The sequence below is a fragment of the Macaca nemestrina genome, chromosome 1 (assembly GCF_043159975.1).
Source record: "Macaca nemestrina isolate mMacNem1 chromosome 1, mMacNem.hap1, whole genome shotgun sequence".
Lineage (NCBI taxonomy): Eukaryota > Metazoa > Chordata > Mammalia > Primates > Cercopithecidae > Macaca > Macaca nemestrina.
In genome coordinates, this window is record NC_092125.1 from 217,034,196 (window position 1) to 217,050,341 (window position 16,146).

Here is a 16,146-nt window from a genome sequence, read left to right on the forward strand (position 1 = left end):
GACAGGAGAATGGCCCGAACCCGGGAGGCGGAGCTTGCAGTGAGCTGAGATCCGGCCACTGCACTCCAGCCTGGGCGACAGAGCGAGACTCCATCTCAAAAAAAAAAAAAAAAAAGAAAAAAAAGAAATCACCTCAGCTCATTCACCAACTGCCCAGTTTGTCTGGGACACTCAGTGAGGAAACCTAGGCAGCCTCCGGCAAGCTGCACAATGTGCGACAGAAATGCCTGACTCAAGCCAGTAAGCGTCAGAGATGAGCAATAAGACTGACAAATTCTTACAAAGGCCAGGCGCGGTGGCTAACCCCTGTAATCCCAGCACTTTGGGAAGTCGGAGCAGGATGATTGCTTGAGCCCAGGAGTTCAAGACCAGCCTGGGCAACACAGCGAGACTCCATCTCTACAAGCAATCTTTTTTAAAAAATTACCCGGGCGACCGGGCGTGGTGGCTCACGCCTGCAATCCCAATACTTTAGGAGGCCGAGGTGGGTGGATCACGAAGTCAGGAGTTCAAGACCAGCCTGGCCAAGATGGTGAAACCCCGTCTCTACTAAAAACACAAAAAAATTAGCCAGGCATGATGGCGGACGCCTGTAATCCCAGCTACTCGGGAGGCTGAGGCAGGGAATTGCTTGAACCCGGGAGGCGGAGGTTGCAGAGAGCCGAGATCGCGCAACTGCACTCCAGCCTGGGCGACAGAGCGAGACTCCGTCTCAAAAAAAAAAAAAAAAAAAAAAATTACCTGGGTATGGTGGCTCACGCACCTCCCAGCTACTCGGGAGACTGAGGCGGGAGGATCGCTTGAGCCTGGGAGGTCGAGGCTGCAGTGAGCCAAGACTGCACACCGGCCTGGGCAACAGAGTGAGACCCTGTCAAAAAGAAAAGAAAAGAAAGAAAGAAAATTGGCTGGGCGCGGTAGCTCACGCGTGTAATCCCAGCACTTTGGGAGGCCGAGGTGGACAGATCACGAGGTCAGGAGTTCAAGACCAGTCTGGCCAAGATGGTGAAACCTCGTCTCTACTAAAAATACAAAAAATGAACTGGATGTGGTGGTGTGCGCCTGTAATTCCAGCTACTCGAGAGGCTGAGGCAGGAGAATCGCGTGAACCCGGGAGGCGGAGGTTGCAGTGAGCCAAGATCGCGCCATTGCACTCCAGCCCGGGAGACAGTGCGAGACTCCGTCTCAAACAAACAAAAATTCCAGGAAAAAAGGGGTTAAAATCGGGGCAGGGACCGGGGTAGGATGGCTCCGCCCCATCTAAGTCTTAGCCCCACCCCCTGAAAGTCGCCCTGCCTCTCAGACTCCTCCCCTTTCTGAGAAGGTCACCTTGGGGGACGCCAAATGGGCATGCGCCGCTACTGCGCTACTGAGCTACTGCGCACGCTCGCTGTGACTGCTCGCTGTAACTTGCCCCGCCTTCCCTCCGCCCACTCGGGAAACCGGAAGCCGCCTGCCACTTGGTGGCTCCTACGCGGCTAGCGGGTCGTCAGTGGATGTAGGCTGGGCGCCGCGATGTCCGACGGGACATCGGCGGAGAGAGACCTCGGGGTTAAGGGGTGGGGCTGACGTCAAGAGCCAAGATGGCGGCGGTGGTCGCACTCTCCTTGAGGGGCCGGTTACCGGCCACAGCACTTGGCGGAGCCTGCCTGCAGGTGAGTCCTGGAGTCTCAGAGAGGGAAAAGGCAGGAAAGTCACGGAGACTGCCTGGAGCTGATGGGCCCGTGGAGAGACTAAGGAAGCATAGGGCAAGGCCTCAGGGAGAGGGAGGACCTCCTCCCACTGGCGCAGTGCTTTGGTTTGGCTTGGAGCATCCCTGTCAGTTATCTTTCTGCGCCTTGCCGCAGCTTGAGTTAGGGCAGGGGCAATTTTTTACAGCTAAGGTGGCGGGGGAGTTCAGAAAGGGGACTTGAATTACTCAAGGTCAGATGGCAAGCGAATGACTGCAGAAACCAGAATCCGAATCCAAACATTGGAGTTCCAGCCCTTTTTCTGCCACCAAACTATCGCCTCTGTAGAAAAGGGGGACCTGCGGGGTGTGACGAATGGGAATTGGGAAGCGAGGTCATTCCTCTAGGGTACGAGGTTGAGGACCGGGATTGGTGAGGAAAGGACGTGTGAATTAGGGACAGGGCAGGGGAAGGGAGAGATGGAGGGAAATGCATCCAGCCCCGTACCTCGAAGGATCCCGGCCGTGGGTGGCGGGGGTTGTAGGAAAGACTGGGTTCCTTAAAGCAATGTCACCACAGTTTCGCTAATATCCTCTCAGTGTTTCTGACTCTAAAGGGCATGTAAAAATACGGACCTCATAGAGTTGACATGGAATGACAGAGAGCTTGGCGCTGTTCTTGTTTATAACTATGCCATGTGCTGTGACAGATTTTCCCACGCCCCTTCCATGGCCAAGAAACGACACATTTCTGACCTGCCTTCTAAGTGGGAACATTTAGAAGGGGAAGGGAAATTCCTTTTGTATACATAAAGGACCAAGGATTTGCAAATCCTAAGTCTGTTCCTCTTCTGGGCTTCTCAACAACCCCTTTAAGGTGGGCAAGTAAGAATTCTTACCCTCCTTTTTGGAGCTTTGAAAACTTTGAAAACTCCCCAGAAAGAAAATATTTGGCTTGCTCAAAATACCACATTCCCAAGAACTGGCAGACCTGAGACAGTTTTTTAACATAGTACCGGAAAAACTCCTTAGCGTAGATCTTGGGACATGGTTGGTGTCCAAGAAATTTTAGTTCCTCTTCCTCTCTTGCACTTAAATGAGGACATCTTTCATCTTAAGTACCTGCCATGGCTGCATAACACAGTACGTATTGCCCATGTTCTAGTCCTAGTTCTGTCCAGTATGCTGTGTGTGAACTTGCATCCACTCTGCATCAACCTTTCTGAAAAGGGGAGATAGAGGAAGAAGACAGCCTACCAGAGCCTCAGCTGACATCTTATGAGTATTAAATTGATGATTGATAATGAGCTCGTTTACCTGTTCTTTTTATAGTTGCTGAGCAAACAATTAAATTGTGAGAGCCCCACTAATGAGACAGAGTTCTAAAGCTCAGGCCCCTCTTCTAGCAATGAATTGTAGAAATGGCTAGTTTCATAGGTCATTGTTGTAATTCCAGGCAAGGCCTTTGCAGGGCCTCCTGAGGGCAACAGAAAATAGAAGAGCCCCAAGGCCTCCACTTCCTTGTGGGAATGTACATTTATACCCACCAAAGCCACCTCAAAAGAATTCAGTAATGAGCTTGGTGTGGGTAACATTCAAGTTCAGGTTCTGAATTATTTTTATGCATATAGTCTGACCACTGAACCACAATTCTGCCTTTAAGTATTTAACTGTAATATATTAACTATTGTTTGTGTTGCCTTATTTCTTCATCTGGACTATGAACTCCTTTAGGGCGAGAACCACCTACTTAAAAGTGTGCATCTTGCCAGGTGCAGTGGCTCATGCCTGTAATCCCAACACTTTGAGAGGCCAAGGCAGGTGGATCACCTGAGGTCAGGATTTCGAGACCAGCCCAGCCAACATGGTGAAACCCTGTCTTTACTAAAAAAAAAAAAAAAAAAAATATATATATATATATATATATATATATATACACACACACACAAAAATTAGCTGGGCTTGGTGGTGGGCTCCTATAATCCCAGCTACACAGGAGGCTGAGGCAGGAGAATCGCTTGAACCTGGCAGGCGGAGGGATGCAGTGAGCCGAGATGGCACCATTGCACTCCACCCTGGGTGATAAGAGTGAAACTCAGTCTCAAAAAAAAAAAATTTTTTTTAATGTGTATCTTGTTCCTTAGGCTGGCAGGACTAGGATACCTATCTACAAATCAGAAGGATACAAAGACTGATAAGGTTGCCAATCGTGTAGAGCAAAAATTATTTTCTGGGCTATGCTAGAAGCTTGACCCCCCTGGTTATCTTATGAGGCAGTTATTAATACTACCCACCCTTTACAAAGGAAGAAATAGAATCATAAAAGTTAATAATTTGCAGAAGAATACACAGCTAGTAAGTGATAGAGCTTGGATTTGAAGCGTCACCGATCACACTTTTCAGCAAGCCTGCACCTTGTATTTTACTCAGGCTTATCTTCATACAGTCCTTTTTGCCTTCTTCCTCTCTATTTCCCACCTTCTTCTCTGGCCTCCAAATCTTTCTCCACTCCATCCAACTCCAAGCCTGCACCCTAAGGACACTTTACTAGAGAAACAACAACCAGCCTTCAGCACCATTCAGAATTCACCCTTCTCAGTTCAGTTATTGCTTACCTTGCTTAAATTATAAACTATGAAGTTCATATTACCCAGGATTTCCTAGGAATGTACTTTCTGCCTTGAATACTCATTAGTCTTGTAGATTAACATAAAAATGCTTTCAAGGGGCCGGGCGCGGTGGCTCAAGCCTGTAATCCCAGCACTTTGGGAGGCCGAGACGGGCGGATCACAAGGTCAGGAGATCGAGACCATCCTGGCTAACACGGTGAAACCCTCTCTCTACTAAAAAATACAAAAAACTAGCCGGGCGAAGAGGCGGGCGCCTGTAGTCCCAGCTACTCGGGAGGCTGAGGCAGGAGAATGGCGTAAACCCGGGAGGCGGAGCTTGCAGTGAGCTGAGATCCGGCCACTGCACTCCAGCCTGGGCGACAGAGCGAGACTCTGTCTCAAAAAAAAAAAAAAAAAAAAAAAAAAAATGCTTTCAAGGGGCCCTCTTTCATTAAGGATTTGTAGTATAAATTGCTCCAAAGGGGAGAAAATCATATAGTCTCATTGTATGATTAGAGTAACAACTTCTCTTGTTCCTTGGATCTCATTGTGAAATGGAATTATCTTTTTGCACTGTTCCATTCTATGTTTGCATTTTCACTACTAGTTATAATGGCTAAAAGCTTCGGTTTTTTAATCAAGTGACCTGTGTTCCTATATGATCCTATCCTCATCTTTTAACTGGGAACAATATAACATTTTTCATAGAAATGTTATAAAGATTAGAGATTATTTGGCACAGTGTGTGACATAAAGGTTCAATGAATGAAATGTGGCAAATTTTTAGATTTATGTATTCAGCGAATTTTTTGGTGGATCACAGATAACATAATCCTGAGAATTAACTCTTTGTACAGACCTCAAGATGAGCAAAGCTCCATCACTTTCAGAACCATGACCACCTCTGGTGATTTTGATTTCAGAATCTTCTTTCATTCCAGTAAACCCCCTTTGCCCCACCAAATGTTGTATGAAATACTTTTTTTTTTTTTTTTTTTTTTTTTTTTTTTTTTTTGAGACAGAGTCGCACTCGCCCTGTTGCCCAGGCTGGAGTGCAGTGGTGCGATCTCGGCTTACCATAACCTCCGCCTCCCAGATTCAAGCAATTCTCCTGTCTCGGCCTCCTGAGTAGCTGGGATTGCAGGTGCCCGCCACCACATCTGGCTAATTTTTTTGTATTTTTAGTAGAGATGGGGTTTCACCATGTTGGCCAGGCTGGTTGAACTGCTGACCTCAGGTAATCCACCCGCCTCAGCCTCCCAAAATGCTGGGATTACAGGCATGAGCCACTATGCCTGGCCTATAAAATACATTTTTGACACAAAACAAATTTAAATTAGTTGTACTGAAAAAAAAATGCCATTTTGGGGCACCCCAAAACTGATGTTGGGATACATTGACTTAGATATTCAGTGTAGTACTTCCTGGCATTGCTCTTATTTCATATCATTCATATGATAAGACTTCTTAAAAATTTAAATTATCTCTAATACAAACTTAATCTCTTTTGGAAAGATAATACACGATCGATTATCTGTGTAGAGTGAACATGAAGCAGATATTTAAGTATTATAAAGAAATGTTGAAGGGAAAACATTGCAGGTAACCACAGTCATCCCACAGACCTTGTGGGACTGACACCCAGCTTGATAGAGCCTAATGCCTGTTGCCCACTGACAATACTAAATCAGGCTTTAGAACTAGGGGGTTGTGCCGGGTTGGTGGCTCACGCCTGTAATCCCAGCACTTTGGAAGGCTGAGGCAGTTGGATCACAACGTCAGGAGTTCAAGACCAACCTAGCTAAAATGGTGAAACCCCATCTCTACCAAAAATACAAAAAAATGAGCCCAGCATGGTGGCACGCGTCTGTAATCCCAGCTACTCAGGAGGCTGAGGCAGGAGAATCGCTTGAACCCAGGAGGCAGAGGTTGCAGTGAGCTGAGATCTCGCCACTGCACTCCAGCCTGAGCGACAGAGTGAGACTCCGTCTCACGAAAAGAAAAAAAAGAACTGGGGGGTTATACTTCAGTCCCAGATTCTGTTTAAAGCCAGGTTAGGGGCTGGGCTGGTTGTTCGCGCCTGTAATCCCAACACTTTGGAACGATGAGGCAGGTGGATCACTTGAGGCCAGGAGTTCGAGACCAGCCTGGCCAAATGGCAAAACCCTGTCTCTACTAAAAATACAAAAATTAGCCAGATATGGTGGCACATGCCTGTAATCCCAACACTTTGGGAGGCTGAGGTGGGAGGATTGCTTAAGCCCAGGAGTTCCATACCGGCTTAGGCAACATGGCAAGACCCTGTCTCTACAAAAATTAGCTAGACATGATGGTGTGCACCTATGGTCCCAGCTACTTGGGAAGCTGAGTCAGGACGATCACCTGAGCCCAGGAGTTTAAGGCTGCAGTGAGCCATGATCTCCAGCTTGGGCAATAGAGCTAGACTATAAGTCTATAAAAATAAAAAATAAAGGCCTGGCACAGTGGCTCCCACCTGTAATCGCAGCACTTTGGGAGACCAAAGCGGGCAGATCACCTGAGGTCAGGAGTTCAGGACCAGCCTGGCCAATATGGTGAAACCCTGTCTGTACTAAAAATATAAAAATTAGCTGGGCGTGGTGGCAGGCACCTGTAGTCCCAGCTACTTAGGAGGCTGAGGCAGAAGAATTGCTTGAAGCCGGGAGGTGGAGGTTGCAGTGGGCCAAGGTTGCGCCATTGCACTCCAGCCTGGGGGACAAGAGCGAGACCCCATCTAAAATAAATAAATAAATATTTTTTTTAAATGAAAAATAAAATCCAAATTAGAAGGCAAAAACTTGAAGTAGCCCCATTTTTTAAAAGGCATATTGTCCCATTTACCCTACTACCTGCCTCAGGCACAGCAGCCACCCACTCTGGAAAATAGTTTTGTCAGTTGCTTAAAAAAAACTAAACTTGTAGCTACCATACAGCCCAACAGTTACACACCTGGGTGTTTATCCTGAGAAATGAAGGCTTAACGTTCACACAGAAATTTGTACACAAGTGTTCATTTCAGCTTTATTCATGTCACCAAAAATTAGAAACACCCCCAACGTCCCACCCCCAACCAACGTAGTTATATGGTTAAGCAAACTGTGGTACATTGTACTGTGGAGTGCTACTCAGCCATAACAAGAAAAAAGCTATTGCTGTACACAGCAACTTGGATGAATCTCCAGAGAATTAGGCTGAATGAAAAAAGCCAATGCCAAAAGGCTACATACTAGATGATTATATTGATATAGCATTCTTTAAATGACAGAATTTGAGAAGTAGAGAACAGATTAGTGTTTGCTAGGGCTTAAGGAGTACAGGGGAGGGAGGGTGGGAGGAAGTGGACAGGGCTATAAATGGGCAATGTTAGTGATCCTGTTCTTATGGGAATGTCCCGTATCTTGACTAGCACGGTCAGTATTCTGGTTGTGGTGATGTGCTGCAGTTTGCAAGATGTTCCTGTTGGGGAGACTGGGTAAAGAATATGTGGGTCCTGGCATGGTAGCTCATGCCTGTATCCCAACTCTTCGGGAGAGCCAGGCAGAGGATCACTTGGGGCCAGGAGTTCAAGACCAGCCTAGGCAACATAGTGAGACCCCCATCTCTACAAAAATAAACATAAAAAAACTAATTGGGCATCGTGGTGCATGCCTGTAGTCCTAGCTACTGGGGAAGCTGAGATGGGAGGTTCGCATGAGTCCAGAAGGTTGAGGCTGCAGTGAGCTGTAATCATGCCACTGCACAATCAATGACAACAAAACCCTGTCTCTTTTTTTTGTTTTTTTTTAGATGGAGTTTCGCTTTGTTACCCAGGGTGGTGTACAGTGGCGCAATCTTAGCTCACTGCAACCTTTACCTCCCAAGTTCAAGGGATTCTCCTGCCTCAGCCTCCCAAGTAGCTGGGATTACAGGCGCACACCACCACACCCGTCTGATTTATTTTTGTATTTTTAGTAGGGATGGGGTTTTACCATTTTGGCTGGGCTGGTCTTGAATTCCTGACCTCAGGTGATTCCCCAACCTCAGCTTCCCAAAGTGCTGAGATTACAGGTGGGAAGAGCATGTGGAGTCTCAGTATTATTTTCTTTGTTTTGTTTTGTTTTGAAACAGGGTCTCACTCTGTCGCCCAGGCTGGAGTGCAGTGGCACAATCTTGGCTCACTGCAACCTCCGCCTCCTGGGGTCAAGTGCCTCTGCCTCCCAAGTAGCTGGGATTACAGCCATGTGCCACCACAACAGGCTAATTTTTGTATCTTTAGTAGAGATGGATTTTCACCATGTTGGCCAGGCTGGTCTTGAACTTCTGACCTCAAGTGATTTGTCTGCCTTGGCCTCCCAAAGTGCTGGGATACAGGTGTGAGCCACTGCACCTGGCCTCAGTATTATTTTCTGTAAATGCATATGAATCTGTAATTATTAAGAAGTAGAAAGGATGGCCGAGCACAGTGGCTTACACCTGTAATCCCAGCACTTTGGGAGGCCAAGGCAGACGGATCACCTGAGGTTGGGAGTTTGAGACCACCCTGACCAACGTAGAGAAACCACGTGTCTGGCCGGGCGCGGTGGCTCAAGCCTGTAATCCCAGCACTTTGGGAGGCCGAGACGGGCGGATCACAAGGTCAGGAGATCGAGACCATCCTGGCTGACACGGTGAAACCCCGTCTCTACTAAAAAATACAAAAAACTAGCTGGGCGAGGTGGCGGGCGCCTGTAATCCCAGCTACTCGGGAGGCTGAGGCAGGAGAATGGCGTGAACCCGGGAGGCGGAGCTTGCAGTGAGCTGAGATCCGGCCACTGCACTCCAGCCTGGGCGGCAGAGCGAGACTCCGTCTCAAAAAAAAAAAAAAAAAAAAAGAGAAACCACGTGTCTACTAAAAATACAAATTAGCCGGGCCTGCTAGCGCATGCCTGTAATCCCAGCTACTCGGGAGACAGGCAAGAGAATCGCTTGAACCCGGGAGGCGGAGGTTGCGGTGAGCCAGGATCACACCATTGCTCTCCAGCCTGGGCAACAAGAGTGAAACTCTGTCTCAAAAATAAATAAATAAATAGGTTAATTTTTTAAAAAGCATTTAAATATGGATATATGCAGTAACATATATGAATCTCAGAAGCATTATGTTGAGTGAAAGAAGCTAGACACAAGACTACGTACCATATGATACCATTTATATGAATTCTGTAAAAGGCAGATTCGTGATGATAGCTGATCAGTTGCTAAGAGTAGGGAAAGGGGACTTATGTTTGCCACCAAGGGCACAAAAGACCTTTTTGGATGGAATTATTCTGTTGTAATTGTGGTAGGATTACATTGCTTTGTCAAAACTCATCACATTATACCCTTAAAACTAGTGAATTTTATTATAATGAATTATACCTTATTAAATGTCACAGAAAAAAGACCCAAAAAAATGGGACATTAAGCAAGCAAAGACCACTGGAGTTGATACCTTTAGGAATCTTTCCTCTTCTCGCTTCCAAATACCACAAGGTGGCATTAGGTGTTCATGTCAGTTTACAAAATGGGGTTCCTGGTGAAAAACATTTGTAGAAATGGCTTTCCTTTTGTTGATGATTTTAGCCAGCTTGGTGATAAGGTAAAACATTTTCATCTTAACTTTCATTTTCTTTGTATATTTTCTTTTCTACTGTTAGCTGATGTTTGTATTTTTAGCTATAGTTAATAAGGGAACTTTAACAAGAAATAATGTTACTGGTGAGGGTCTTGACCATAGGTCATCCAGGTTCTTGGCATGTTGAACAAAGAATAGGACAAAACACACAAAACAACAGAAGACAAAAGCATAGATGTATTGAAATGAAAGTACACTCCACAGAGTGGGAGTGGTATCCAGCAAGTGGCTCAAGAGCCCCAGCTGCACAGTCTCTGGGATTTAAGTCCCCTGTAGGGGTTTCCTATTGGTTACACCCTATGCAAATGAAGACTTGGCCTGAGATGAATCAGAGGCTGTAGTGAAGGCTTCCTGTCTTCAAACAGTCTTCTCCTGCCTCAGTAATAAACACCACTGCATCTTTTTGTAATTAGTCAATTAACCTTCCGAGTTTTTACTTTTCTATATCAGTTTATTTTAAAACTTAGCAGGCCTGGAATATAGTCTTTTCTTTCTTTCTTTCATTTCTTTTTTTTTATTTTTTATTTTTGAAAAAGAGTCTCACTCTGTTGCCCAGGCTAGAGTGCATTGGCATTATCATGGCTCTCTGCAGCCTCAACCTCTCAGGCCCAAGCAGTCCTCCCACCTCTGCCTCCTGAGACGCACACTACCACACCCAGCTAATTTTTATTTTTTGTAGATGGGATTTTGTCTGTTTCCCAGGCTGGTCTCAAACTCATGGGCTCAATCAGTTCTCTCACTTCTGCCTCCCAAAGTACTGAGATTGCAGGCATAAGCCACCACCCTCAGACCACACCCCACACTGTTTCCCCTCAATACTGGTTTGTCAAGCCACCACTTAGATGTCGCTTGAGGAAGCCTTCTCTGACTCTTACACTCATTGAAGTCTCTGCTGTATTCATCCAGAGCTCCCTGTACTTTCCCATCAGTGTTACTCTTTATATTCATTGTGAATGTTTAATTTAACTCTTGTTCACTACAAAGTAAGTTCTGTGAAGATGAAGGTTTTTGTGTATTTTATTAAGTGCTGTAGCACTAGCCCCTAATACCATGTCTGATATATTAGCATATGATAGGTGCTTAATACTTGTTGGATATTGAATGACTGCCTTTTCCCAGAAGATTATATATCAGTAATGTGTGAGTTTATATCCAGCATTACATCTGTTGTGCCCGCAAAATGGAATTATCTTGCATTTCTAATTTTTTTTTCCGTTTTGTGAACTTTTAAAAATTTCAGGCCTCCCGAGGAGCCCAGACAGCTGCAGCCGCAGCTCCCCGTATCAAGAAATTTGCCATCTATCGATGGGACCCAGACAAGGCTGGAGACAAACCTCATATGCAGACTTATGAAATTGACCTTAATAAGTGAGTATCTCTGTGAAAGCCAGGTATTGAAGGAGAGTTCTTGATCGATTTAGGGACATGCTTTTCACACCCTTGGAAGGCTTAAAAATCCGAGATCATCCGGTGGCTCTGGAATCTGTTGTTTTTAAAACAAGAATGAGGTTGGACCGGGCACAGTGGCTCACGCCTGTAAACCCAGCACTTTGGGAGGCTCAGGCGGGCAGATCATCTGAGGTTGGGAGTTCCAGCCCAACCTGGCCAACATGGCAAAACCCCGTCTCTACTAAAAATACAAAAATTAGCTGGGTGTAGTGGCTCATGCCTGTAATCCCAGCCACTCAGGAGGCTGGGGCACAAGAATCACTTGAACCCAGCAGGCAGAAGTTGCAGCGAGCTGAGATCATGTCATTGCACTACAGCCTGGGCAACAGAGCGAGACTCTGTCTCCAAAAGAGAAAAAGAATGAGGTTGGTACCTGATTCAGAAAAATAATACCAAAATAATTCCCAAGTGAAAGTATGACAAATTTCTAGAAATACTGGTACAGTTAACTTTATGCATAGTATTTAAAGTCATTCAGCATATTACCATTTTTTTAATGCTGAATGTATTGATTATATCTTACACATCTGGACCTGTATTTTCTGTAATAGTAACAGAACTGCCAGAAACTTGCCTAGAATGGACAAGGTAGGGATGTGGTTAAAATGTTAAAAATTGGACTTGTGTGTTAGTTTTCTATTTCTGTCAGAGCAAATTACCACAAACTTAGTGACTTAAAACAACCTAAATTTATTATCTTATAGTTCTGTAGGTCAAAAGACTGGTATAGTCTCATCAGACTATAATCAAGGTGTCAGCAGGCTGCGTTCCTTTCTGGAGCCTAGGGGAAAATATTTTTTGTTCATTTGGGCTATTGGTGGAATGCAGTTCCTTGTGGTTGTGAGCCCAAGGTCCCTGTCATTCTGCTGACTGTAAGCTGAGGGCCGTTTCAAGCTTCTAGAGGCTGCCGCACTACTTGGCTCTTGGCCTCTGCTTCCATCGTCAAAAGCAGCAGTAGCAGGTTGAGTCCTTCTTCACATCACATCTCTCAAAACTACTCTTCTTCCAGCATCTTTCACTTTTAGGGAACTCCACAGTTAGCCAAAGAAAACAAAGAAGCTAGCAAGCTAGGCTCTAGCCTCCTGCTGCTCCACTCCATGCCCCCGTACAACCAGAACTGTTCTTTGATCTATTTTATGTGTAAGTGAATAAGTGTTTAATTTTTTCAAACAAAAGCTTCTGTGGCACCAAAAAAAAAGTTTGAAAACCACGAATACTCTTAATGCTTATTTTGACTTTCTGTGATGACACGTAAGTGCTATTAATGAGGTAGCATTAATTGATATATAACCTTCTTAAATAGACAAAATTTTCAAATACTCAGCAACCAAAAGTGCCCAGCAAAATTCAAAGGAATAGAAATTGCACAGACCACATTTTTGGACCAAAATACAGTAAAACTAAGAACTCATATTAAAAATATAAACAGGCCGGGTGCGGTGGCTCACAACTATAATCCCAGCACTTCGGGAGGCCGAGGCAGGTGGATCGCTTGAGGTCAGGCATTCAAGACCAGCCTGGCCAACATGGTGAAACCCTGTCTCTACTAAAATATAAAAATAAGCTGGGTGTTGTGGCAGGTGCCTGCAATCCCAGCTATTTGGGAGGCTGAGGCACGAGAATCATTTGAACCTGGGAGGAGGAGGTAGTGAGCCGAGATCTCACCCCTGCACTCCAGCCTGGGTGACAGAGCAAGACTGTGTCTCAAAAAAAAAAAAAAAAAGCAAAAAAAAAAAAACTAATAAAACAAAAAACGCTACTGCTTAGAAAATAAAAAGTACATTTCTAACTGCCTATTTGATCAGGAACACATAAAAAATATTGCCAGATACCTAGAAAGTAAAGACATTGCAAATCACAACTTAGAGAATGTGGCTAAAACTGGAAGAGTTAAAGTCATAACTATCTTTTTGAGACAGGGTCTGTCTGTCACCCAGGTTAGAGTGCAGTGGCATGCTCACGGTTCACTGCAACCTCAGCCTCCCAGACTCAAGCAATCCACCTGCCTCACCCTCCTGAGCAACTGGGACTATAGGCACATGCCACCACACCCAGCTAAGTTTTGTATTTTTTGTAAAGATGGAGTTTCACTATGTTGCCCAGCCTGGTCTCAAACTCCTGGGCTCAAGCAATCCACCCATTTCAGCTTCCCAAAGTCCTAGGATTACAGGCATGAGCCACAGCACCCGGCCCATAACTCTTATTTAATGATAAAAAATTTAAAGAATCTTTGGGTTCATTTCCAATTTTGGCACAGTAGCTCTCATCAGACTAACCCTCCTACAAATAACAATTATCAACTCCGGACGAAATGTAAGAAACAACTGCCTGAATAGTGGAGAAGGACCAAGAGTGAGCAGACACTGGAGGGGAGTTGACACTCGGAAGAATGAAATGGCATTGGACAAATTGCCATTTTATTGTTACATGATTTTGCTGAGGACAAGTCCAAGTTGGTATGGGAAGTAATGGGACTAACAGTTGGATGGAAAACCACAATCCGGCTGGGTGCGTTGGCTCACACCTGTAATCCCAGCGCTTTGGGAGGCCAAAGCAGGCCAACATGATGAAACCCCATCTCTACTAAAAATACAAAAATTAGCCAGACATGGTGGCACATGCCTCTAATCCCAGCCACTCTGGAGGCTAATGGGGGAGAATCACTTGAATGTGGGAGGTGGAGGTTGCAGTGAGCCAAGATCACACCACTGCACTCCAGCCTGGGCAACAGAGTGAGACTCTGTCTCAAAAAAAAAAAAAAAAAACAATCTTAGCTTGAATAATGAGAAGACACATTTTGGGGCTTCCACAACCACTAGGAAATGAGGGGGAAAGCCTGGAAAGAAGAGAACCACAGAGGAGGCACACTAAATGCTGTTCATGAACTCTGCCCAAATCTTGCATTCAGCCATATTAATTGCCTGTGTAAAATGTTAAAATCCACACTTCTCAGAAAAACATAATACAATCCAGATTCTCTACAGCATATTAATTTTTCTTTATTTTTTTATTTTTTTTTATTTTGAGTCTGAGTTTCACTCTGTCGCCTGGGCTGGAGTACAGTGGTGCGATCTTGGCTCATTGCAACCTCCATCTCCCGGGTTCAAGCGATTCCCTTGCCTCAGCCTCCTGAGTAGCCGGGACTACAGGCGCCCGCCACCACACCCGTCTAATTTTTGTGTTTTTAGTAGAGTTGGGGTTTCGCCGTGTTGGCCAGGCTGGTCTTGATCTCCTGGCCTCAGGTGATCCACCCACCTCAGCCTCCCAAAGTGCTGGGATTACAGGCATGAGCCACTGAGCCCAGTGGAATTTAAAGAATTTTTAAATTTCCTCACATATAAAGGAAATTATGCTCATAATGAAATAGGAAACTTCCATAGAGAAATAGAAACTATTGAAAAGCCAAATGGAAAATCTAGTACTGAAAAATGCAATGTGTGAAAAGGAAAATTCATCAGATGGCTTTAACAGCAGATTGGAAATGGCAATAAGAAGAATCAGCAAACTTAAAAACATTAATAGAAATTATCTAATTTTTTTGTTGTTTTTGGGGTTTTTTGTTTGTTTTTTGAGACGGAGTCTTGCTGTGTCACCCAGGCTTGAGTGCAGTGGCGCAGTCTTGGCTCATTGCAACCTCTGCCTTCCAGGCTCAAGCGATTCTCCCACCTCAGCCTCCTGAGTAGCTGGGATTACAGATGTGCACCACTACGCCCCAGCTAATTTGTTGTATTTTTAGTAGAGACAAGGTTTTGCCATGTTGGCCAGGCTGGTCTTGAACTCCTGACCTCGAGTGATCCTACCCCCTCGGCCTCCCAAAGTGCTGGGATTCCAGATGTGAGCCACCACGCCTGGCCGAAATTATCTGTTCTTAAGAAAAAGAAAGATTTTTGAAAAGGGAAAGAGCTCCTGTGATCTATGGAACAGCATCAGAAGGTCTAGGGTAGGCATGGTGGTTCATGCCTGTAATCCCAGCACTTTGGGAAGCTAAGGCAGAAGGATCACTTGAGGCCAGGAGTCCAAGACCAGCTTGGGCAACCTGTGAGACCTTGTCTCTACCAAAAAAATTTTTTCTTTGAAAAATCAGCCAGGCATGGTGGCACATACCTGTAGTCCTAGCTATTTGGGATGCTGAAGCGAGAAGATAGCTTGAGCTTAGAGGCTGCTATGAGCTATAATTGTGCCACTGCACTCCAACCTGGGCAACAGAGCAAGACCATGGATGGGTGAGTAGATGGATGGACCTAACACATGTAATTGGACTTCCGGAAAAAATGGAAAGAAAAGGCAAAATAAATATCTGTTTGAAGAACTCATGGCCAGGAATTTCCTGAGCCCATGAAAGACATAATTTACATGTCCAGGAAGCTTAGTGAACCCCAACTAGGTAAATAAAAATAAAACTATGCCCTGCTCCATGATGTCAAGTTGCTGACAACCAAAAATAGGAGAAAATCTGGAAAGCAGCTGGAGAAAAACAACACGTTACATACAAGGAAACCATATGAAAGATAGCTGACTTCTCATCAGAAACTGGAGGCCAAGAGACAGTGAAATAAATAGCGTCTTTAAAGTACTAAAAGAAAAACTGTCAGCTTGGAATTCCACATTCAGAAAAAAAGATTCTTCAGGATGATTATGAAATGAAAACATTTTCAGATAAACAGAAAGAAAAAGAATTCATGGCCAGAAGACCAGTACTACATGAAATGCTATAGGAAGTTAGTCAGGCTGAGGAAAAACAATACCAGGTGGAAACTTGGCTCCTAGAAAAGGAA

The 16,146-nt window shown here is 45.0% G+C and overlaps 1 protein-coding gene across 1 annotated transcript in view; it reads left to right on the forward strand.

The window, feature by feature from the left end:
• The first annotated feature begins 1,498 nt into the window (after positions 1 to 1,498).
• Positions 1,499 to 16,146, forward strand: part of LOC105483145 (succinate dehydrogenase complex iron sulfur subunit B) — a 33,809-nt gene continuing 19,161 nt past the window's right edge. Inside the window, exons 1-2 of the mRNA XM_011743830.2 lie at positions 1,499 to 1,652; positions 11,163 to 11,290. Coding sequence (XP_011742132.1) covers positions 1,581 to 1,652; positions 11,163 to 11,290 — 200 coding nt within the window. The 5' untranslated portion in view covers positions 1,499 to 1,580. The remainder of the gene's footprint in view (positions 1,653 to 11,162; positions 11,291 to 16,146) is intronic.